Consider the following 24,338-nt stretch of genomic DNA (forward strand, 5'->3'; position numbering starts at 1 on the left):
GGGCATCCTTAACTGGAAATGATCCAATTTGGATTTGTTTGTGTATCCAGTTTGAACTCGATGAACTAGTGGTGTCAAAACAAAGAGCTAGAATATCTAATCAGGTCTATTCTTACCAAAAGTCTAGACACAAGACTCCAGCAGCACAGTGTGAGATATACCCTGTGTCAGCAAAGAGCTTCTATTTTTTGCCTGAGTTTTAACCAAGGTAAGCTAAAGTTAACATAAAGTGTTGGAGGATGACACTGCCAATTCTGGTCAAGGCTCTGAGTGTTTAAGTACTCCCTTTCTTCCTGTGTCTCCTGTCAGACATTGCAATCATTGTTGTATGGAGAGGTTAGCGCGCGCGTGCACACACACACGCACTCACGTATGAGCACACGCACACACACAGCCATGATGCAGTAGCATTTGCATTTCTATAAAAACACATGCATCTATATTTCTGTTTTATCGTCCTCAGCGTGACATTCCCACACTGTTAGGGGGGGAAAGTAATGATGGCCCTGGGATAAACGCTGGTGAGACATGGCAGCCCAGGGTCAGACCAGAGAAACGTCAGCGCTGTGTTTATGGGGCTGCACCGCTGTAAACACAGCCAGATGAAAATGTATGCATCCACACATAATACAAAGCCACTTGCAGCTTAGATGCAGACATTTTTATTTTGTTCAACCACAGACGTGAACATAGTGGACGTCTACGGACACCTCCTATATTCTTGCCCTCCAAGTTCTGGGTTTGACAGGCCTCAATTACATCTATAGTACTAACAACTGCTTAGGGTCTGAATTTAAAACACTAACTCATTAAATGAAACATCCTTCCTTTAAAGACTCTGATTAAATATAATGCAGCAGATACCTAGATTATGCACATTTGAATGTCAGCAGTCTAAAAGAGCCTGGGAAAAAGTATTAACTCCTTTCAGTCAATTACAGATTCTAATACGACTGTATAATTAGGGATTAACAAAAGTTGCATGCAATTTATAAGCTGGAAGGAAGCAGATGCCTGGCTTTCCATTTTTGTGTGGAGTGCAATTATATTATCTCACATTAAAAAAAATATCAACAGCACAGTTGTGTGCTTAAATATTTTAGGGTTAGGGTAATCAATCAAATCAAAACCATTTTTATCTGTATTCTGCCAAATAACATCAACATAAAAATATCAATGTACTTTGGGTTCAATATTATTTAATCTCAGAAACTGAGTGCATGCACAACTATCAATATTTTAACATTTTGTTATTGTCAGTGTATTTTATCAATACGCTCTGGCACGGCCAGCCCCTTAAGAACATTTACAGTCTGAAGGACCAGATAGCTAATACCAACATTGCTACAAAGTAAAAGCGGGGTTCTGTGGGTCGATGGTAAGTAGTCAGTACCTTACCAGCAGAGGACAGCCTCAGTGAGTAGAATCAGAACAAAATCACTAAGCTCGGTGTTGATCTATGTTTTCTGTTAATTATACCTTTGGTTTGACAAATATATTTTTTTTACTTTAAGACTATCAGACTTGAATTAAAAGTTAAATGAAATTAAAAATTATGGCTGCAGCAAACTTGGATGGATTTTGAAATTAAAGTCAGGATGTTCTCACTGCAATTGCATCACTATATGATAGCTCAAGGTATGATTTAGCTTTTCTTCTCTGACTTTGAACAATTATAATGTATCTCAAACTGGATTAGTTTAATATAATATCAACCTCTAAATTTTCACCAAAAAGCAGTTTTTAACTTCTTTATATATAGACCTCTTTCTTTCTTGCTATTTCCAAATGGATTCTTAACTGTTTATGCAAAGAAGAAAAAGTTGAAGCACAGTTTGTCAGTTTTCCTACCTGTCCACCTCTAAGCTTACATAATACCATATTTTTAACATTTACCACTAAAGCCCCTAATTGTTGTTATGGCATTGATGCCTCTAGTTGATAGGGTTCATGTTTGTGGACCTTGGCCATTCTTAGCCACCTGACCTACATTTTTCCCACTCGCTGTCTGACCAAATCACTGTGTGGCCAGATCCATTCGGCCTCTTTATATCTGCTTTCTGGGCATTTCACCATGCTCCTCAGTGAAAAAAAGAGTTTTACTGTTTGCAAGGGCTGCCACTTTGACACACACACACACAAATGCTGGTACTGCTGCTCAACAGGCTGGCTGTGGCAACAGCGTTTACCCAGTGGTAAACAATGCATGCTGCCAGAAGCCACAAATTCTGTATGTCAAGAATAACATACACATCCTGCTTTTTACAAAAGCCTTTGAGCGGTTAATATTAAAGCTGCTCCCATGATTGGAAGTAAGGGTGCTGGTTTTCAAAACCACAATTTCCCTATTTACAGATACGGGCCCTTTGCGTGACTGAGAGGCAGCCCCAGCTTTTGCTTCATTTATATAAAGTATACCAATAAAACTGTTGGGTTTTCACCCTGATGTTGCTTACAAGTCCAAATTAATCTTTATTGAGTCTGTGATCTCGGTATATAAACCTTCCACTGCTGTACGATGTGGAAGGCGAGCCAAAGCCATATGAGGAATTTGGTGGTTTTGCAAAATGGGACACAAAATAGGATGTGCAATGAATTACCCCATATTCTACAGGATGTTCTCAATTTTCTTAAAGCTGAAAGTTGAAAAAACAGTCAAGCACCACCTAATTGTATTAAAAAAACATTTTGTTTATGTTTACAGCCATTAGCATAGTAAGTACAGCAACGGCGGTGACTGAACAACCATTCCTCCCTATTGTGGTGGCTGACATATATGGCAGCTCAAGTCCACTTTAACTTTACTCAAGTAGGAATAGTAAAGGTAATAATGTGAAAATATCAAGTAGAAATAAAATACAGGTGAAAAAAAATTACATTTTTGTGCTGTTAATGTTAGCTCCGCAGCACAGCTAGCTGGAGCAGGAAGTTAGAAACTTTGTTTAAAAGTTTCATGAGTCACTAAACTGATGGGCTTGTTCCTGACCTAATTATTGGCTTCAGTCCTATGAAGGTTTTCAGTATTTTGTGTTTATTTGTGTTGGCAAAAATGTTGCATTAAAATAGGTGATAACAAGTGACCACAAGCAACATTTTTGGTTTTATTTTTCAGAGATAAACCAATTAGTCTAGTTTCGATTTGAGACGTCCAAGTATTTTCAGCTTTGAAAAAAAACTGATTAATTGCTGTCCAGATTCCTCAAAAAGCTGTAAAACACATAAATGCTTGTGAAGTTGCAGTCAGTAGTCACCCAGTTGCAGTATTGTCACACATCAACCTTCATTCAGTGCAGTAGTTTCCAAATCAGCTTTGGAAAATGACTTCAGATTTCGAACAAGAAGTTGGCCAGTTGCTGTTTTCTCACAGTGATGACAACCCAGCCTCAATTTAGCTCAAACAAACGAGTGGCTCTTCAGGCTCTTCTGATGCCTTCAAGTTGTGTCTAACCAATCCACCCATTCTCCACCGACATCCGACATCAACAAGGCACTTTGGCCCACACAACTGCTGATCACTGGATACTTTCTCCTTTTCAGCCTGTTTGTAAACCCAAAAGGTGGTTTGCAGTCCTGAAAATCCCAGTGAATCGGCAGTTTCTGAAACACCCAACCCAGCCCATCTGGCACCAATAACCGTACCGCATTCGAAGTCACTTAAATCTCCCTTTTTCCAGGCCTCTGTTTGGACTTCACCAACTCAACTTCACCATCTTCAGATGCTTAATTGGATTCAGTTGCTGCCAGGCGGCTGATTCCTTATTTTTAAAGTAGTTAAAGTGGCCAGTGACCGCATGTAGACACCTTGGTATGTTAGACTTTATTGTCAGAAGCAATAAAGTCAAGTCTACATTTGTCAAAAATTCTAATTTCTGCAAGTCTCCTTCCCTGAGTGACACCAGACTACTCAGCTAAATTTAAGCGTGACTAAACTCGTCATTCCCACAATTTCAAAACAAATCTTCAGCCCCTTTAATCTGTATTTCATTTTTCAGGGCATTGCTTCTGATATTGTACGGTACCTCGCCTTCTTCTCCTACTTCTCGATCCAACTGGCCCAGCTCTTCCTGTGCTGTTTTGCGGATCAGCCTCCACAAGGAAAACCCGTCTCGGAAAAGGTAGGCTGAAACGAATGTATCCCACTTCCGGTTATTACATCTATGATGACACCATACCCAGGAAGCAAAAACACCAAAGAGGCTATTTTGTGGGTTTCTGTTTTTTTTTTTTTTTTTACTTTTGTTGTCAAGACAGTTTTGCATTTTGCAGGAAGTGATGTGGTCCGCCTCCCCCATCATTCCTCTTACACTTAACAACTTCCTACAAGAGGAGTGTGAATGAGTGTATGTGTGCGTTTGACATGGAGCTCCTGCATACCTTTATCATAACTCATGCTTTGAGAAATAACATTGCCACTAGCAGTGTGGAGTTTGCGGCCACACAACAGGGAAGCCATTGCTTAACACAGATCTCACTGTGCCATTAAACCATGATAGACTAAGGTTTTCGACTCCTGGCAGCTGACAGATGAATGAAAATGAGCTCATTATCAATCAAAGTGGAAAGTGATGACAGAGTGTCAGGAGAGCTAGAAAAGTCCCTAACCCATTCCCGGCTGGCGGTGAGGAATTGTGGGGTGCCAGAGCCACTGTCTGGCATGGTGGACACACCCAGTGGTGTGTCCTCCTTGTTTTGTTTTTTTTTTTTCTCCTCCACCTCCTCTCTTTCCTGTGCTCTGCTTAGAGTTACTCACATGAAGACAGGAAGTCCAGAGATAAAAAAGTAAAAGTGTCATAATGAGGAGCGAAAACACCCGGAAAAGGAGGTGGGAGGGCGGAGGAGATGCCATGAAGTCTGTGTCAGAAAAACACAATGTTTCTTCATGAAGTGTGTATGTGCGTGCGTGTCCGTGTGTTGGAAAGTTTGCGATGACATATTTCCGCTCTGTCTGCGTTAGACCTCAAGACGTCATCTTTCCCCCTATTTATTCTGCTCTCTGGGAGTTCATGGCCTCCACTCCACAGAGCGGACCACCTGAGTTTACCGGCTTGTTTACTGACATTAGCGTTCCCAAACACGCCCCTTACAAGCACAGCATTCAACCGTCAGCCAACTGCGTGTGTTTCCAAAAAAAAAACCTCTTAGTGGCGAGCATTTTCTGCAAAGCCAACTATCAAGCCTGGTCTTTAATCTGTTGCAGAACCCTTGTCCCGTGGAAGATGCCTCTTTCCTGTCAAAGATTCTCTTCTGGTGGTTCACTGGGTAAGATGGTTCTTTAAAAACCCCTCATTTTTTCCACGCATAATGACTCATTACGGGCAGCAGTTTTTACTTGTTTACAATAATGTGTGTTTTGACGATGGGCCTCGGTGTGTGAAGCGTCTGCCTTGCAACCTCCCTCAGGCTCGTCGTCAAAGGGTATCGCACCCCACTGGAAGCAGATGACCTGTGGACCCTGAGAAAGGAAGACACGTCGCACAAGATCATCTCCGACCTGCAGCAGGACTGGACCGACGAATGCACCAAGCTCCAAAAGTGAGAACAAGAAATTGAGCAGTAGTATGAATATTCACCGATATGAGCATGTGTCTCAGATGACAAGAAATCTTTTGAAATATCTGATTTACTTCCGTTTGCAACATTAAATATAGAACCGTTTAAAAGTATTCACCTTTTACATTTTGTACCGTTTTTAAGTGCACATTTCTCCATATCTCATTAGGATTTTTTACGGGACAGCCTACACAGGGAAATAATTAATGATTCGAAAGATTTTATTAGTAGCAAAAGGTCTGAAAAATGTTGCAAGATGTTTTTGTCCACATTAACAGGTGAAGAAGCCAGGAGGCCCATGGTCGTTCTGGAGGAACCACAGAAACACACAAAAAAAACGCAATTATCAAAGGGAAACCCAAAAAAAAAAGTGCTTGTTGCACAATGTAACTGTTTGGTGGTGACAGTATCATGCTGTGACTCACTACTACTACAGGTCTAGTGTAGTGAGTAGTCAGTGTCCTGCCTGCACTGGAAAGCATGTGAAAAGCATGATTGTTTCCCAAAACTCTACACGAAAAGGATCGTATGCTCATCCTCACACTTGGCATATGAAATCATAATAAAATGTATCAGAGTTTATTATTGTAATGTCAGAAAAGTGAAAGAAAATCCAGGTTTGTGTCTTTGAGAAACATCTGCTGTGAAATACAAACCCGACAGACTGAAACACGTCTGACCTGCTCTAAATCTGGTCCTCACTTTGTTTATGAATACGCTTAGCTACCTTTAAAGTTTATGAATTTGGTTCGGTTTGGGTTGCGGAGCAACAGAGGAACACATGCTATACGTCTTGTGGGAGTCTTTTTGGCATTAAGGCTCAAACCATTGTCATAGGTCCACATCCACAGATTCAGTTCAGGTTTATAATCTTGTTTTATATCCCTACTGGCACACTTCCAGTTGAGTTAATGAGCAGACATGTGGCTGCGCCTAAGTGAAAATCAGGATCTCTCAAGGACAAACATTTAGGTCTAAAAAAAAAAGAGAGAGCAAGCAGTCACTTGAGGACAAAGGTACTGCAATGTCATTACAGCAACCCTGAATTATTTTTAAAGCTCGTTAACATAATCCACATCTTTGAAAATCCATCGTTAAGTGTAATTATTATTTGCAAACCATACTTTCCACAGCTGTTGATGAATTGCTTGGTTAATCAGTGATGGCAGAAAAAACTAACATTTTATTGCTGTCTGTTTCAAGCAGCCAACACCAGCTTTGTGCATCTCTGAGACTAATTTCTTGCCTGTAACTATTTTGTTTTTGGACCTTTTTTTTTCTTTTTCTTTCTTCTCCCTCATGCAGGCAGCAGAAAGCCTTGGCGTCAGGCGCAGCTCTGGGCAGCCGGCTGCCAGACCAGGCTCAGCTCCTCAGGAAGCTGCAGAAGGAACAGAGCTCTGGCTTTTTCCTGCTGAGGACGCTGGCACGCAAGTTCGGCCCATACTTCTTGACAGGGACCTTGTGCATCATATTTCATGATGCCTTCATGTTCGCCATCCCTCAGGTCCTGAGGTAAAGAATTTCAAGAAATTAATTTTTTCATTTGATATTACTCAGGGACCGATGTGGCACATGTGTGATGTGCCACATGCCTCAAAGCAGCTGTTGTTAATTTTAAAGACAAGCTACAAAAACTGTTGGGAATACTTTATCTGAGGTTTTTAGTTTTCTTCAGTGCAAAACTTTGAAATCTATGTCTTGAAAGGTGCTGTGTTAATAAAGTTGTAATTACTTTTTTTTCAACTGAAGATGAGCAACAAATTCAACTGCAAGAATTAGCTTTATGCATGCAACTCTGTAAATTATATAGACAGAGTTACTGCCTTTAACTTCATGATTATAATTTTGAGTTCTACGAACTAAATGTGCTGACAGCTGCAACAAAATCTGTCCAAACTTTATTTCAAGCCAAAAAAAAACAAAACAAAAAAGAAATCAACATATTTCCTCTTAACTGAGATTTCAGTTTAGATGAGATCCTGGGCCGAAAGCCGATCATTCCAGTTCTGATATTTTAAACAAAAAGTCACCATTTTACCCAAATGGATAAAAGCACAGCTATAGACACTGTCTTCTCTAAAATGCCAGAAAAGTTCTACTGAGCACAACATCAGGCACTAGGAGCTTTTATCCACATTCAGTCTTTTGTTTCCCATCACATCCACTCGACCCAAATGTCTTGCAGTAAAGATCAATCTTAATTTCACAACACACAGTTCTAGTTAAACCCAGACTAGCATTTAGGACAATCAAACCTTTCACGTTTGTGATAGACGTCTGTGGTCTTTATGGAGTGATGTTGACTCCAACATGAAAGTCTGCAGTGCAGCTCCAACTTTTTTTTTTTGGAGGAGCAGCTATTTCTTATCTTCCTTACTTGAACTGAATGTCAGCTAAAGTCAGCCGAAACAACAATAAAGCGTGTCAGGATAATGTATTTTAAAGGAGCTCTTGGGAACGCGAGCAAGGCTAACTCCAGCGACTCTAGAAAAACAATTTATAAAATAAAACACAGTCATTATTTTTTAATGTGAGTGTTTTTCCCCCACTGAAGAAAAGGGGGGGGGGGGGAAGTTGGTGCAGTAAAATATTATTTTATTTCAAGACCTTTTTTGTGCATAATTAGCAGAGGGGGGAAAGGGACGGGCTTGCCGGGTACTTGTGCTTCCGTGATTTACAACTTCATCGATAAAATGAGGCGCTGGCAGCGGTGGAAACAGGTCACGACTGACCCACCACCAGCTGCCTCGCCGCCCCACCAATCAGACTGGAATGTTGTTGTTCATGCTGCGCGCCGATTCAGCGCAAGTGATAATTACGGTCGCGGAGCTGTGAGTGAGAGGAGCAGGCGCGACCACAGCCCTGAGTGCTCCAGTAAAAAGGAAAGGACGGAGGCTGGAGGAACGAGGGGGGGGGGAAAGGGCTCTAAATGGCAGAAATGCTGTCGGACCACAATAAGTGAGCCGAAGGCCAAGTGTGAGAGCGGCCCGCGGCCGCGGCCTGAACGCCATATTGTGCAACGGCGAGCCGCTTCCAACCAGAAGCCGCAGCGGTGCTCGGTATCAAACTGAAAAGATGTTGACATAACGCGAGCCTGTTTCTGTCTGCTTAGATTTGTGTTTTCAGGAAAAAAAAAAAAAAAAAAAAACACAACAACAACCCCGAAATATGTCTGTCACACCTCGCGTCTTAATGTTTCCGACAAAATAGCTTCTGCTTCTCTTTGTCCTTAGTCTTCTCCTGGCCTTCATGAGGGATGAAGACGCTCCTCTGTGGAAGGGTTACTTCTACGCCACCTTGATGTTCCTCCTCTCCTGCCTCCAGTCCCTTTTCAACCATCAGTACATGTACACCTGCTTCACGGTCGGCATGAGGGTGAAGACCGCTGTTATGGGCTTGGTTTACAGGAAGGTGAGTAACTCTGCGTCATTTCGCCACTACGTCTTGGCACAAACAGGAGATGTCTCGTTTTCAGGCTGAACACGGCCAAAGGTGTATGATTAAGTGCGTTTACAAGGGTGACTGATGTTGTGTAGTCTTTACAAGAGTGTATGAAATGATATTTGTTAACTGAGCGTGTTTGGCTGTAACGCCTCTTGCTGTCTTCTCCAGTCTCTGGTGATAAACAGCTCTGCCAGGAGGACCTGCACCGTGGGTGAGATAGTGAATCTGGTCTCAGCAGACACTCAGAAGCTCATGGACTTTGTGGTCTACTTTAACGCTGTCTGGCTGGCTCCCATCGAGATCGCTCTTTGTCTCTTCTTCCTCTGGCAGGTGTGTGGAAATGTAATGTTTTGTCAGTGGCTTTCATTCATGCAATTTAGCTCAACAATATCTTTTCTTCTTTCTTTTTTTCCCCCCTCGCCAGCATCTAGGCCCGTCTGCTTTGGCAGGAATCGCCACTGTCATTCTCATTTTCCCGCTCAATGGATTCATTGCAAAGAAAAGGAGCAAGCTCCAGGTAAAGCCAGGAATCCTTCCACAGTGGGTCAGACATCTGGCACATGGCGTCACGTTTTGTGGGGGGAGGTTTGTGGGGGGAGGAGGGGATTCCACAGCTGGTTTAGATAGTGGCTGAAGCGCTGCGTGGGTGTTTGGCCTGAGTGCTACATTCTCTCTTGTCCTTTTGATGTCTGGCTCATATAATGTGCTTGAAAAACAATGGCAGGAAAGGGTGGGCAGTAGCAAGACATAATTTTTCATTTCTCTGGACAAACAACAGACGGCTTCTGTAAATTTAGATGCCAGTTTAATCAGAAATTTGTCTTGAGCGCGGAGACCGCATTCCTGCCTCTTTGTTGTTTTCCTGTAATAAAAGAAAATAACTAAAATGTTACAAGTAACAAATTCCTACTGAATTAGACAATTTCTGTGGTGCTCAGAGGAGACTGCTGCTGCTGTTATGAGGGCGGACAAGCTGGTGTGCGCAAAGGAATGCGCTCGCTTTGGTGTGGTATTTGTCAATTCACTGCTTTGGCTTACGACGGGTAATAAAAGTTTTATCATCTGGTCAACAGGAGATTCAAATGAAGTTCATGGATGGCCGCATCAGACTGATGAACGAGATCCTGAATGGAATAAAGATCCTGAAGTTTTATGCCTGGGAGAAGGCGTTCCTGGAGCAGGTTTTGGGCTACAGAGAGAAAGAGCTCAAGGCCCTGAAAAAATCCCAGATTCTTTATTCCATCTCCATCGCCTCATTCAACTCTTCCTCTTTCTTGGTAAGAAAACTGAAAGGGAAGACCTGCCAGCTCAGCATCAACGCAATGATGCTCGCATGCTCAGTCAGCTCCACGCTGATTGCACGAGATTGCAACAGGACGGAGTCTGAGATTAAGCAGAGTTCACAAACTCCTGGACAAAAGAAAATTGCATCTTTTGTATGCTTTAACTCGCATATTCTTGAGGGTAAAATATTGCTGACTGAGATTGAGTGCCGTGCAAAAGTCATGAGTCGTCCTTCGTCTTACTTGCTTCTTAGCGGAGAGAGCTTCTTGTAATCTGTGAATGTGATCAACAGTTCTTCAGACTTTGTAAATGTGGATTATGTGTTTTGTGCCTCAACCGGAAAAGTGTCCACTTCATTAAGATATCACATTTAAATACTGTTAATCTGCCATTAGTCCATCTTTCAGATCATATTAAATGTACATTGTACAACATGTCGTCACGGTTGTGGACAACGTCTGGTTAAAATGAATAATCGAAGGAGTCAAAGTCCAAAGAGTCTCAGAAAACTTGGCAAAAAAAAGAGAGAAATGTCTCTGTAAACTATGAGAAACAAGTTGGACTCCATCAGGAAAAAGCACAAAGAAATTGGAGATAAACAAAATTATCCCGGGCTATCTCTGCTAAAACAACTTTCCTGACTTTCGACAGATATAACTAAAATGTATTCAATTATTTTTAAACTCCTGTTCTCAGAAATCAAGACGAAAGCATGACTCTCTGTGCATTATGCTTAAATGAACCTCTCTTGGCGTCGGTTGCACTCGTCCTCACAGGCGTCTGAGAGCAGGACAGCCTGGGAAACCAGTGCAGTCAACAGGGCAGTAAATTCAGAAAGAGCTGAAAGTTGACAAAAGTGCTGTCTGTGGCTTTAATCTCACTGTGGGATACAGTGTGCTGACAATAAGATGAAATTACATCGAGCCTCAGCTCGTCCTCAAAGATGTCCGAATGATCGTAATTCATGCAGCTTTAAACATTTCAAAGATGTGTAGAGATAACGGTCTCTCCTGGTCTTTTCAAAGATCGCCTTTGCCATGTTTGGAGTCTATGTGACGCTGGACGACAGAAACGTCCTGGATGCACAGAAGGTCTTTGTCTCCATGGCGCTGATCAACATCTTGAAGACTCCACTTAGCCAGCTACCATTTGCAATTAGCACAACTATGCAGGTGGGTGCTTCTTTTCCTTTGGTGCGCGTGATTGCTCCGAGTTGTCTTGGCATTTCTCTCATATTTCTCAAATGTTGATGTTTCAGGCTCTAGTTTCATTGAGGCGCCTGGGAAAGTACCTGTGCTCAGAGGAACTGAGGGTGGACAATGTGTCAAAGGCTCCGCTGAGCCCCGGTAAGAACTACCACCACTAAACCACCCAACGAATCAACAAGTCGTCCTATGAGGCTTAATGCAAAGGGCTCCCACTCTGCCTAAAGTGACGTAATCAATACAAAAACAAGCCAGACGGATCATGTTGTTTATAACTGTGGAGTACCACAGCCTTGTATGGATCATATGCACTGTCACTTCCTGAGTCCCCGGCTGACTGGAAGATGGGGTAATTATAGGATATTCCCATTTAGTGGTTAAACTTAAATCACAGCGTAAATTCAGACATATGATTCATCGAGGACTAAAAAGAACGAATACTGTAGTTCACTGTCTAAGATCTGTCAACACTTCCTGAGACGGCTTGTGAAAAGACAACGGCTCCCTGTAATTTGCCTGATTAAGAAAATTCACTTGTAATTATGCCCAGACAGCACACTGATGAGAAACTTCAAGGGGGAAGCTGCTTTTTTGGGGAACATTTGTTGCGCAGTTTAAAAGAACACATCCCTTTTATTGCAGGTTTTTTTTTTTGGTAATTTTAGTTGATTCTTCTCTCCTTGTTTAGACGGCGAAGATGTGATGATAGAGGCTGGCACTTTCAGCTGGACTCCAGAAAGTCCTCCATGCCTCAAACGGTATGAATCAAAGGATGAAAATAAAATCCTTGTGGTAAAATCATTGGAGTCTCACAGAGAAATTCCCCTGTTTTATTGGCAGAATAAATGTTCGTGTGCCACGAGGCTCCCTTGTTGCTGTGGTTGGACATGTGGGCAGTGGAAAGTCCTCTTTGTTGTCTGCTATGCTCGGTGAAACAGAGAAAAGAAGTGGCCAAGTCACTGTCAAGGTACACAGCTAATGTTCTGTGGCAGACAAATCTATTCATAGCCTGCGGTTTTAACAAATATTGACTGTTTCTGCATTTGTTCATGCAGGGCAGCGTAGCATACGTACCTCAGCAGGCCTGGATCCAGAACGCCACAGTCCAAGACAACATATTATTTGGCCGTGACAAGTTGAAAACATGGTACCAGCGTGTGCTGGAGGCCTGTGCCCTACTGCCTGACCTGGACATCTTACCTGCTGGAGATGCTACAGAAATTGGAGAAAAGGTACAAAATGCCTACAAAATATATATATTTCTTCTTACTGGTACTAATTATTTGATACTTTATATTGAGTTCAAGCTATTTTTTTTCTTAAGTAGAACTAAGATTTCTCAAATACTGACGTGTGTTTCTAGGAAAATGTCGTCAGTGAAGAAACACTCAGTCCGAGTTTGATGAGTGCAGTTTTTGTGCTTTTGAAGTCTTTCTAATTTTCTAAATCTAAAGTGGTACCCCATACAAAAACATGTAACATCAAAAGGGAGAATATTTTTTTTTTAAATGCAATATTCTCATTGTAGCTGGAACTTAACTTTTAATTTGTTTCTGTAAATTCATCCAGTCCAAGAAAAATAGTCTTTTGGTTCATCATCAAAGCAGACAATAAGTTTAGCTTTGACACCAGTATAGTCTCAATGTTAGTAAAACATCTGAAGTGATGGCACTTTCCCATCTTTTCTTATTTCTAACCTAAGATAGATTAACGCTTTTATTGTTGTCAACCAGCCAACTTTGTGGTCTCTTCAGTTACCCAAAGGGACTTCTTCCAGCATACTTTCTTATGTCAAACTCAGAGTTTCAAAAGTACAATGGGTACAGGGTGTTGAGCTTGAAGCACTCGCCATCATTTCTGGGGCTCATAATTTTAACTTACACTTACTTCACCAGAAAAAATCACATGCTGACAGCAGCTGGAAAGTCCTTTGCAAGACAGATTACTTAGGCAAGAAATATTGTGGCGCCTTCATATTCCGACATGAAGAAATATGTTGAAATATTCCAACATGCAGTTGAATTTTTTTGAAATCTTCATCAATGTTTTTTTTTTTGTTATTGTTATTTCTAATTCAGGGACTTAACCTGTCAGGGGGACAAAAGCAGAGGGTGAGTCTGGCCAGAGCTGTCTACAGAAAGGCCGACGTATACCTGCTGGACGATCCGCTTTCTGCTGTTGACGCTCATGTGGGTCAACACATCTTTGACAGAGTCATCGGGCCAAAAGGAGTCCTTAGAGACAAGGTAACTACAGACAATGAAAAAAATGTCTACAAACATAAAAGCACAGTTTTACACCTAAACCAACAATTTTATGCCGTTATTGCCACAAACTGGAAACCACCACTTTGCTGAGTCTTTTGTTTTTTCGGCTGAGAATAGCGCTGGATTGTGCTCACATATTTTTTTTCTTTTTCTTGCCGTTGTGGTGTACTTAACAGACCCGCATACTTGTGACCCATGGTATGAGCTTCCTGCCACAGGCTGACCTCATCCTCGTTCTGGCGGACGGAGAAATCACAGAAAGCGGCTCTTACCAGGAGCTGCTCAGCCGCCACGGCGCTTTTGCAGACTTCATTCACACTTTTGCGAGCACAGAACGGAAAGAGAGCGTCATACAGAGAGGTGCAGATGCATTTTAGCGATAGATTAATTATGCGTTGGGTTTTTTTTTCTCCAGTAATCAAGTCATAAGCAGTCTTTAAACACAAGTACTTTTTTACAGCTGGCTCCAGGAGATCCAACGCTCGACTCAGCATGGTTGACTTCATGCCTTTTTCTAGAGACTTGTCACAAGAGCAGCTAATCGGGTATGCAAAAACAAAACAGGAATGAACTGAAATCCTGGGAACATTCTTACTGAAACTGACCTCTGACCTGTCCTTGTCATTCAGGGGAGACACCACTAATACCAACCTGCAAAATATGGAGCCTGTATCTGAAACTGACCAAGATCAGATACCAGAGGACTTGGGGAAGCTGACTGAGGTGGACAAAGCTCGCACTGGACGAGTAAGTCATAAAACACCCTGGTTGGTCAACATCTTAGCATAAGATGAGTGTGACTGGGCCTGACTCATTTGTCTTTTCTTGTCTATTTCTGTTACAGGTGAGGTTGGAGTTGTACAAGAAGTACTTCAAGACCATCGGGTTGGCCATCATTATTCTCATCGTCTTCCTTTACGCCTTCCAGCAGGGCGCCTCTCTGGCCTACAACTACTGGCTTAGCATGTGGGCTGATGATCCAGTTGTTAATGGCACACAAATTGATACAGATCTTAAACTGTCCGTGTTTGGGGCTCTGGGATTTGTGCAAGGTCAGTAAGTTGGTTCAATGTTCCAACATTAATTCTATGTCTACTGGTTGTTGGCGACTTAATAATATTAATAATCTTCTTCTCTCACGATGCTTTAGGAATTGCCATCTTTGGTACCACTGTTGCCATCTCCATCTGCGGCATTATTGCTTCCAGGCAGCTGCACACGGACCTGCTGGTTAACGTTCTTCGCTCTCCAATGTCGTTTTTCGAGAGCACGCCCAGTGGCAACCTCCTGAACCGCTTTGCTAAAGAGATCGATGCCATCGACTGCATGGTCCCTGAAGGCTTGAAAATGATGCTGAGCTATGTCTTTAAACTTCTGGAAGTCTGCATCATTGTGCTGATGGCGACGCCCTTTGCAGCTGTGATCATCCTGCCTCTTGCTTTCCTTTACGCCTTCGTCCAGGTACATGCGGCAATAATTCCCGCAAATACGTCTTTAGAAGTAAAATCTGAATTTCGTTGCTGTGTGTTATTGGAATGCTCTGGGGTCCAAAATTAACTCTGCTGACATAAATTTAACTCGTATTCATTTTGAATTATGGGAAAGCCCTCTGTGCTCCTTTTTGTTGAGCCTGTGAAAGCTGGTGTTTTACTTTTCCACTGTGGGCCCACAGAGCTTCTACGTCGCCACATCCTGTCAGCTGCGCCGGCTGGAGGCTGTGAGTCGCTCGCCCATCTACACCCACTTCAATGAGACTGTGCAGGGTGCCAGCGTGATCCGGGCCTTCGGGGAGCAGCCCAGGTTCATTCTGCAGGCTAATGAGAGGGTCGACTTCAATCAAACCTCCTACTTTCCCCGCTTTGTCGCCACTCGGTGAGCAGATTTGTGTCTTTGGTCAAAGGCTTGTCAGAGTTTGATTGCCGCACAGAGGAAATATGACTTTCAGCGTACTTAATAAAATGTTAATGTAAATACCAAAAGTGTTTAGTTTCATATTGCCTCCTGTAGAATTGGCAGGTAGCAAATCTTTTCTGACCAGTGCTAAATCATTATTACGTTCATAGGTGGTTGGCGGTCAATCTGGAGTTTGTGGGTAACATTGTGGTCCTTGCTGCTGCCATTCTTTCTGTGATGGGGAGAAGCACTCTGAGTCCAGGCATTGTCGGTTTGGCTGTGTCACATTCTCTCCAGGTAGGATATTATATCTTCACACACATAGAAAAGAGGTCTCAAAAGGGTTTTCCTCATTATCTTTAAAAGTGGTGTTAATTCAGTTTTTCTTCAGGCTTTTGGAAGATCTTGCAAAGGTAATGACGGGTAGTAGAAAGAAAATGAGGGAAACGGCAACAAAATCCTGAAGAAAACTGTCGAAGATATCCAAAAACCTGAAGAAATATTAAGCCAGACCACCCACCAAAGATTGCAAAAAGTGTTGGCTCTTTGTAGGCAGAGGTTACTTTATACTTTTGCACAGCGGCGAACATTCTATCCAAAATTCATAAAGAACATTAGAACCTGGCAGAAGCAAGCACAGCCCTTTTAATGTGCAACTCAGTGCCAGTTAGCTTAGAAAACATGAAAAATTCACTGGTTTGCTTAGTCAGTAACTGGATACTGCAAGTGAAGTAAACCACACTGTACTGTGTTGCAGGTGACGGGAATCCTCAGCTGGATCGTACGGTCCTGGACGGACGTGGAAAATAACATCGTTTCTGTGGAGAGAGTCAATGAGTATGCTGATACTCCCAAAGAGGTCGGTGCTCCAGTTACAAGCAAACGCTCAGCAGAACACCACAGGGACTCGTCTTGATCTCAACTCACCCTTTGCTACTGTCTCTTACAGGCCAGCTGGAGTACAGAGGGCAGCTCTTTGCCTGTGGCTTGGCCCCAGAGCGGCACCATTGAGTTACAGGACTACGGGCTGCAGTACAGGAAAGGCCTGGAGCTCGCTCTAAAAGACATTACGCTGCATATTAACCCAAAAGAGAAGGTGATTTATCATCTGTTATTTGTAATCACTAACACGTTTTAAAACGTTGGATTGCAAAGTGTTCCTGTATTGACTTTCAGAAATGTTTGTTTATTAGGTTGGAATTGTGGGTAGAACAGGAGCTGGGAAGTCCTCACTTGCACTGGGAATCTTTAGGATCCTCGAGGCTGCAAAGGGAAAGATCTTCATTGACGGAGTGAATATTGCTGACATTGGACTCCATGACCTCAGATCTCGCATCACAATTATTCCTCAGGTGAAGTAGCACAGATGGAAACTAAGTTATGCCTTTTATCATGTAAACTGCCGTAGCCACACATCTTCCTTTAGGGTTAGATAAACTGTTTACAATAATAGTTTCTTCTGTTCCCCTTCACAGGATCCCGTGCTTTTCTCAGGCTCCCTCAGGATGAACCTGGACCCCTTCGACACCTACACAGATGAAGAAATTTGGAGCTCTCTGGAGCTTGCTCACCTCAAGACATTTGTGTCTAATCTGCCTGATAAACTCAACTACGAATGCTCAGAAGGAGGCGAAAACCTCAGGTAAACATTTCTATATCCGTATGATATTTTGCAACGGAGCTGCGGCACCAGATGTTCTTTTTACACGAGTCCCATAGGAGCTACTATGAAGACATCTTGAATATAATTGCGTGTCTCCACGTTTTCTGTGTAGCTTGGGTCAGCGCCAGCTAGTCTGCCTGGCCAGGGCCTTGCTGCGGAAAACCAAGATCCTGGTTTTGGATGAAGCAACGGCTGCTGTGGATCTGGAAACGGACACTCTCATTCAGTCGACAATCCGCACACAGTTTGAGCACTGCACTGTGCTGACCATTGCTCACCGACTTAACACTATCATGGACTACACAAGGTACACCACCTCAGTATTCAGAGTCTGTGAAAACCAATTTATATTAAGGTGTGAATTGTTTCTCTCAAGTGCTGGTAAAATGACGGAGGGAAATATCTGCAGACAGATTAAACACATTGAATGTTTTCGATAGAAAACTTTAGCTATTAGATACACATGTAAATATTGAAGCTACAGCTTCTATTTTAAAAGATTTGCCACAATCATCAAAGTAGTTAGAGGAAGCAATTAATATTTTATAAACAGATTTTGGAGAAAATGTAGGTTTAGTCCCCAGTAAGTTGTTTTATTTTTTATTTTAGCCAATCTGGGTAAAATAATAGCAAACAGGATTTGATTGAAATGTATTTCCTATTGGTTTTAAGGATTAACAGTGTTTGTGATGCTATCTGGCATCAAACATGGGCTAAGTCTGTGTTTGATGTACTGTCAAATCTTAGTGATTTTTGTAAGTGTCTCTGCTATGTACAAACAAAGCCTTATTGCTCTCTACTGAAAGATTAATATCTCAATTATAGTTATACATACTTGAATGAAATTCATTTACAGAGCAGATCAGGAAATGTGATGTTGAGTCTGAAAACATTTAACAGCAGAGGGCGCTATAGGGTAGTGAATTGTGTATTACAAAGTAGATGGGATGAATTTTCACTGCAGTCCTTTCAGTCAGTCAGAGTAATAACCTGAGGATATATTTGCCATTTGAAAATAAATGCCAAAGTGGGACTGGCTTATGAGGGAAAAAATTAAAAGCTGACCTTTAAACTAAAACTTACCCAATGAGTTCAATTTTGACATTATATTTATTAAATTCCCCCCAAGTTTGAAGTCAATCAGAGAAATCAAAGGCCATTTACTGTACAAAGATCAGTGACGGCTCGGCACAGGAGGGTGCATAGCCTTTAAATGAGAAAAATATGAATCTAAATACTAAAAGTGATGTGAAACTTGCTGGTTTTGGCAAACTCCAAACTCTAAGCCTAGAGTTTTCTCAGTGTGGTTGGTATGTTCTACTGGGCAGTGACCCAAGCAACTGGGTTTGTTTAGAGCCTATGTTTATTGGAATAGTGTGGCATGAGAAAGAAAGTACGCCAGCAGATCTGTGTTCAGGAACGAACTTGCGAGGGAAGGCTTGGCTTCCTAACGAAAATACTGGGAGACCTAGTTTATTTGTATTTTAGTGTTTATTGACTGAATGAGCCATATATAAGAAGACAAAGCAAATCATAAGACTTTCTAAAAAATGTGCACATACAAAGACTTCTAGTGGTGGTTGTGATGCTAGTTGAATTCAAGATTGTGTGTATGACCTGCTCAGAAGTTGACTTAACTGTGCAACATCATTTATTGAGTCTGTAAATGTAGACATTCATAATCTAAATCTGCATCTCTGTTTTTGCAGGGTGATTGTCATGGACAGAGGCCACATTTCTGAGATGGACTCTCCAGCCAACCTCATCTCACAGCGGGGACAGTTTTACCGAATGTGCCTGGAGGCTGGACTGGTTTAGGTCTCCTCGTACCATTGAACTGATGGCCTTGACGTACAGATGTGGGACCTATTTTTTGTGCAAACATGAAATCCTGCCCTTCCAAGCTTTGTGGCATCTCCAAACTATTCCAGCAAGGGCATTGTCGATGAATCTCATGAGCAGCTGCTGACATAGTCCCTTTAATATTTGTTTTACCATTTTAAAAACCCTAAGACACCTTGTTCAAATTCAGGAAAAGACTTTTGTTAACCTCAGAGGATGGACAATCAAACCACAGCTCTGGAGGATTGTTGAGTCCTAAAGCTACAACAAAATGTACATAGGGAAGTGAAGGTTTAGAAGCCAAAGGCTTGAAGAGTACCACAATTTTTTTATGATTTTCATTCTCTTTAAGGATGGGAGATGTATTATTTGTGTAGTTTTTGTGTTTTAAAGCACAAGACATTTATTGATGTTGTCTCAGGCGAAGACATTGATGTTTACTCATTCTTTTTAGCCTTCTATACCAAAAAAGAGGCACTTTTGTACTTGCAAACTGTCAGAAGTCTATATTTTTGTCTTTTTCTCTTAGAGATTGGGATGGGGAAATATTCTGATACATAAACCTTTGCAAGGTTTATGCTTGCGAAGCTGAGGGTTATGGGGTTTTCATAGGCTTCAAAATTCAAAACTTGAGGCTGTTTTCATTTTATATGTCAGGGAGACGGGGGGGGGGGAAGACAGTGAAGTAAGCCAAGACATTAGCTGTGGTCCAACTATGTTGCGGCTGGTAGTTTATTTCTGTCAATGTAAACACATAAAAAAGGCAACAGACCTTGTTGTCAGACTTAACCTGAAACCGGTAGTGAAAACCACCATGAATGAAGAGAATGCCTCTTTAAAACAATGGTGACACATCTCTACGGGATAGTCACTGCCTACGCCACACAAACTCAGGCCATACCATACACAGAGAACGACAAAAAAACAGTATTTTTCTCAAGGTGCTGACATGACGGACTGTAAATTGTCCACACAAGTGTTGATTCAAGGAAAGAACCCTATGAACTTTGAAAAGAGAAGAAGCCTTTACTGTTTTTGTCTTACTGGTTTAGACAATGTGTTTTAAGAGAAGCCCAACTGTTTATTTATGTTGTTCGTCGAAATGTTTTAGTTGTCCTTAAAATTCTGAGGAATATATTATATTTATACTTTTTATAAGAAGCTTGTTTATTTTCACTGATCTTTAATGTACTGTTGTGTTCTATATAATGCTGGATAATAAAGTTTATTTGAATATGTTGTGATGTCTGACTCAGTTTTTTTTTTAATCCGTCCAACCAACTTGCAGAGCTTCACAAATCTATTTATTCTCATTGAGTTTTATTCAAGGAGAATATAAAAAAAACGTATGTTTCAGATGTAAACGGGTCAAGGTTCACCGTGGAAACATTGTCATGTTTCAACAGAGAACCTTCGTGTGTTTACATTATATAGACTTCATGTGCTTGTTTAGGTCATTCTAACACAAGAATATGGCTTTGAACAAAACCATTCTGTGAAGGTTTAAGATTATTATTCTGATGGATGCTCAAGACTGACCTGCTTCACCCGACATGATGCTCAAAGTTAGTTACCATATCTATATTCCACAGAAATAATAAAAAAATAGCACCAAAAGTAAATTTGGAAATCCAAAAGACCACAAAGTAGCAGACCTACTTTCAATGCCAAAATGTTTCACATAAAATCACCAAAAAGGCTCAGAAAATAAAAACAATAACTGACCACATTTATTGCTCAAAAATTCCTAAAGTCCCACAAAAAAGAATAACACACAAAAATAAGACAAATAGGTATTGGCAAAAAAATGCCTTCAAAGACAGTTTGAGCCTCTCTTCAAAGGTCTGACAATGCACGCACACACACACACACACACACACACACACACACACACACACACACACACACACACACACGATGAATTATGATGAATGACAATAAAGACGGGTAAAAAGCACCGAGTAAAGGTTAATAAAGTGAATCCGCAGGAAAAAGAACAAAGAAACAATGTCTTCATAATTGTTGTAACATGTTTTTCAGTCACAGTTTGAAAGACATTTAAATTCCAAGAAACCCTCTCAAAAGTATGTCCAAAAACTGATGGAGGAGTGTATATATATATATATATATATATATATATATATATATATATATATATATATATATATATATATATATATATATATATATATATATATATATATATATATATATATATATATATGTTTTTAATGTTGCCAACAATTGTGGAACATCCCTCTTACAAACCAGGTGAGCTTGAAAAGAATAAACAAACTCAAAATATATATTCTTAGAACTTTTATTTTTTGTTTATTTTGTGTCCTATATCCAGTTACGTAAGGCAAATAATTACCTCACATAGCTGCATCGGGTTCATTGTTTTGTAGTCATTCGAGTCACTGTTGTAGATATAAAACTTGGCCGCTAGGTGGCAGATGTTTGCACAGCCAACCGTTGTTCCAGGGTTTGTTTACGCTCGTTACAATGGCGACCATCTCTGAGTTGAAGGATGGTAGGTGCTGTCTTTTAGTCAACTTCCCTATTTATTTTAGACCTAAAATTATGAATGAAACCTAGTTGTGTCGTGAACTCAGCATGACTCGTCCTAGGACTGGTTTAGCCAGCGTCGGAACCAACCGGAAGCTCTGTTTTACCCATCGATTCGTGGACATTTCAGCCTCGAGTTCACAGTTACTGAAAGGCCTTGGTGAACGATAGTCTCTTCTGTATTGTATTTATATTTCAAGCATTAAACCTCCAGTCTAAAACCTGTATTGTTTGCCTCGAGTTCCTGTTAGTTTACAGATACTAGATAGCAACGAGCTAGTTAGCTAACGTCAATGACCTTTTGTTTCCGGGGGAAATTTGAGTATTAAAACTAGAAGTAGAAGTATGACGCTCTCTTTCGAGATAAAACTGGCTTATGGTCATATTCCCATCTTTATAAGTCGTATTTAACAAGAACTGAAAATCTGAACCTCCATTCAATAATATTTGAATGAATGTTTAGCATCTGCCGCACATCATTTTCAGTGTTTTACACAAGAAAACAACATGTTGGTGTTTTCAGATTGTATTATTGTTTCTTATCCGTTCTTCCGTCCATTCATTCCTGCAGCTTTGACTGGTTCTATGTTTAAAGCTGATGACTAGAAATATTTGCAGCACATCAGTAGTAAATATTTTTTTAAATGGGTTGAAAAACTGGAAATTTGAGTGTGAAAAAGTATGGAGTTATGATATGGAAATATGTAGTCTTTTCATCCCTTTTTTTGAACGTATTTTGCCTCTTTAACAAGCTGTTTCATGTACTATAATACTTAAGAAGTAAAACCTCTAGAAAGTTATTTTATACCACAGTAATGTTATTTACAGTACAGATGGTGACTGATTTTATTTTTTTATTGCAATAAAAAAATAGATAAATCTTTGATTTTAAAGCGACTTTGGCATCCAGTCACCTTTTCCTACTTGTATGCCAGTTTAAATTGCATTTGAATGGGAAGGGAATCATAATTCAGAGAGAGACTGAACCTTTCAGCTGTGAGGCAGACACTGGAGTCCCGTGGCGTAATGGGCCAGCTGAAGGCTCGGATCCGAGCGGAGGTGTTCAGCGCCCTGGATGAGCAGCAGGAAGCGCGGCCGTCATTGTCCCATGAAAACCTGCTCATAAACGAGCTCATCCGGGAATACCTGGAGTTCAACAAGTACAGGCACACAGCTTCAGTGCTCACAGCAGGTGGGTAAGTCCATCAAAGTGACAAGAATTTCAATACAAACCCAAGCTAATTGTGTCGAGATCAAGCACACGCGTTGTCATGAACCCATCAGCATTTTCACCTAAAAAATTTGTACGTTCCTTTCAGATTTCACTTTCTGTTATGTTAACTTGCTCTGATTTCACACCAACGATCTACTTCTCTCCAATGTTTGCTTTCACAGAGTCGGGCCAACCTGAAACTCCCTTGGACAGACAGTTTTTGGCCACTGAGCTTAGAGTCTCGGAGGATGCAAGCTCCAAATCTGTGTAAGGGTTGAGTCTGTATTTGAAAAATCTCAGCACAGTCTGGTGCGAACTTGGTACAAACACAATGATGTCCTCACAGTGTATAATTTTAAATGGAAATACCAGAGTTTTACAAACTTTCTGCAGTATTTTTAAAATAAGAAAATGTAACTGATTTTATTTAACTCTGGTTTTGTTCAACAATCCAGTCAGTCTGAGGACGAATTTTTATCTTTTGTGCTGTAACCAAAAATATTTAGTTAGCATAGTTTATTATTCATGCAATTCCTTAAATACCTGTTTGTTTGTACAACGTACTTACTTGAAAATACTAGGGGAAATCTTAGCAGTTTTTAGATCTCAGTGAACCTCGATCAATGTGATGATGTGAAGTGAGTTAAGTTTAGCAGTAAATTATATTTCTATGTTTCAGATCAGGGTTTGGCTTTAAAGTTTGATGTCTGTGTCTTTTACTTTTAAGGCATTTGCTCGCCCACTAAATCACATTATACTGACCCAGAACAGCATCTGGGTTCTGGCAACCTTATAGTTGAAATTATGAAGAAAGTGGGGGAAAAAAAGATGACATATTTGCTGTTTTTATTATTCTTATGTTATAGACCTCTGCTGTACGGGCTGGTTTCTCACTTCCTGAACAGCAGTGATAACAGAGGGAAGGTTTTGCTGCGAGGTGCTGCTGTGAGTGTCTCAGCTCCTGGACATGGTTCATGACGTTAAGCTGCCGACCAGCGAAGCTCGCGGACTTAGAGGATGCTTTGGCTCTCCCAGAAGTTCTGCGCCACCGACCTGAATACAACTTATTTTCTGATATTTTATTTTGCAATGTAAAAGACTTACAGAATGAAAGGCTTAAAAGAGGGAATAAAAAGTATTTTATAAGTCGTCAAAGTGTGGGGGGAAGGGAGGGAGGTTTTTTTTTTCTTGTTCTCTTGTGAACAATACATTCACAAGAGAACAAGATGTGAACAATACATTTTGTACAAAAAATAAACTTATTCATATTTTGTGTTTACAAATATATGTCCATTTGCTGTTTTGATAATACAGAATTAATCATTTCAAGATATTTTGAGCTTCATTCAGAAAAGGTGCTGTTTTAATTGTGTGCCACATGGTGGCGATATCACCACAGAAATGGTAAG

The 24,338-nt window shown here is 40.9% G+C and overlaps 2 protein-coding genes across 3 annotated transcripts in view; both read left to right on the forward strand.

Annotated features, from left to right (window-relative positions):
- Positions 1-20,387, forward strand: part of abcc6a (ATP-binding cassette, sub-family C (CFTR/MRP), member 6a) — a 31,655-nt gene extending 11,268 nt beyond the window's left edge. The window contains exons 6-32 of the mRNA XM_055041059.1: positions 3,993-4,115; positions 5,198-5,259; positions 5,401-5,532; positions 6,856-7,062; positions 8,784-8,961; positions 9,163-9,324; positions 9,419-9,511; positions 10,068-10,271; positions 11,304-11,450; positions 11,537-11,624; positions 12,172-12,241; positions 12,324-12,450; positions 12,539-12,715; positions 13,562-13,729; positions 13,927-14,110; positions 14,211-14,295; positions 14,380-14,497; positions 14,595-14,802; positions 14,901-15,211; positions 15,423-15,622; positions 15,814-15,940; positions 16,401-16,502; positions 16,593-16,739; positions 16,837-16,995; positions 17,119-17,285; positions 17,419-17,613; positions 19,016-20,387. Coding sequence (XP_054897034.1) covers positions 3,993-4,115; positions 5,198-5,259; positions 5,401-5,532; positions 6,856-7,062; positions 8,784-8,961; positions 9,163-9,324; positions 9,419-9,511; positions 10,068-10,271; positions 11,304-11,450; positions 11,537-11,624; positions 12,172-12,241; positions 12,324-12,450; positions 12,539-12,715; positions 13,562-13,729; positions 13,927-14,110; positions 14,211-14,295; positions 14,380-14,497; positions 14,595-14,802; positions 14,901-15,211; positions 15,423-15,622; positions 15,814-15,940; positions 16,401-16,502; positions 16,593-16,739; positions 16,837-16,995; positions 17,119-17,285; positions 17,419-17,613; positions 19,016-19,124 — 4,050 coding nt within the window. The 3' untranslated portion in view covers positions 19,125-20,387. The remainder of the gene's footprint in view (positions 1-3,992; positions 4,116-5,197; positions 5,260-5,400; positions 5,533-6,855; positions 7,063-8,783; positions 8,962-9,162; positions 9,325-9,418; positions 9,512-10,067; positions 10,272-11,303; positions 11,451-11,536; positions 11,625-12,171; positions 12,242-12,323; positions 12,451-12,538; positions 12,716-13,561; positions 13,730-13,926; positions 14,111-14,210; positions 14,296-14,379; positions 14,498-14,594; positions 14,803-14,900; positions 15,212-15,422; positions 15,623-15,813; positions 15,941-16,400; positions 16,503-16,592; positions 16,740-16,836; positions 16,996-17,118; positions 17,286-17,418; positions 17,614-19,015) is intronic.
- Positions 20,388-21,599: 1,212 nt separating this feature from the next.
- Positions 21,600-24,075, forward strand: cep20 (centrosomal protein 20). 2 transcript variants are annotated; one of them, XM_055041060.1, is made up of 4 exons: positions 21,600-21,681; positions 22,711-22,908; positions 23,112-23,196; positions 23,796-24,075. In XM_055041060.1, exons 1-4 carry the CDS (start codon positions 21,654-21,656, stop codon positions 23,905-23,907), a joined length of 423 nt encoding a protein of 140 aa, XP_054897035.1. In that variant the 5' UTR covers positions 21,600-21,653; the 3' UTR covers positions 23,908-24,075. The 2 variants fall into 2 exon arrangements, with proteins under 2 accessions (XP_054897035.1, XP_054897036.1); XM_055041061.1 differs by having other exon boundaries at positions 21,628-21,681; positions 22,722-22,908.
- Positions 24,076-24,338: the final 263 nt, after the last annotated feature.

This window comes from Poeciliopsis prolifica, unplaced genomic scaffold, assembly GCF_027474105.1.
Source record: "Poeciliopsis prolifica strain line A6 unplaced genomic scaffold, Auburn_PproV2 SCAFFOLD016, whole genome shotgun sequence".
Lineage (NCBI taxonomy): Eukaryota > Metazoa > Chordata > Actinopteri > Cyprinodontiformes > Poeciliidae > Poeciliopsis > Poeciliopsis prolifica.

Excerpts from the sequence above, each read along its gene's own strand:
- cep20 (XM_055041060.1), top strand. The coding sequence starts at position 21,654 with ATGGCGACCATCTCTGAGTTGAAGGATG. Across the intron at positions 21,682-22,710 it reads CATCTCTGAGTTGAAGGATG|CTGTGAGGCAGACACTGGAG; the intron begins GTAGGTGCTGTC and ends TGAACCTTTCAG. Across the intron at positions 23,197-23,795 it reads GATGCAAGCTCCAAATCTGT|ACCTCTGCTGTACGGGCTGG; the intron begins GTAAGGGTTGAG and ends CTTATGTTATAG.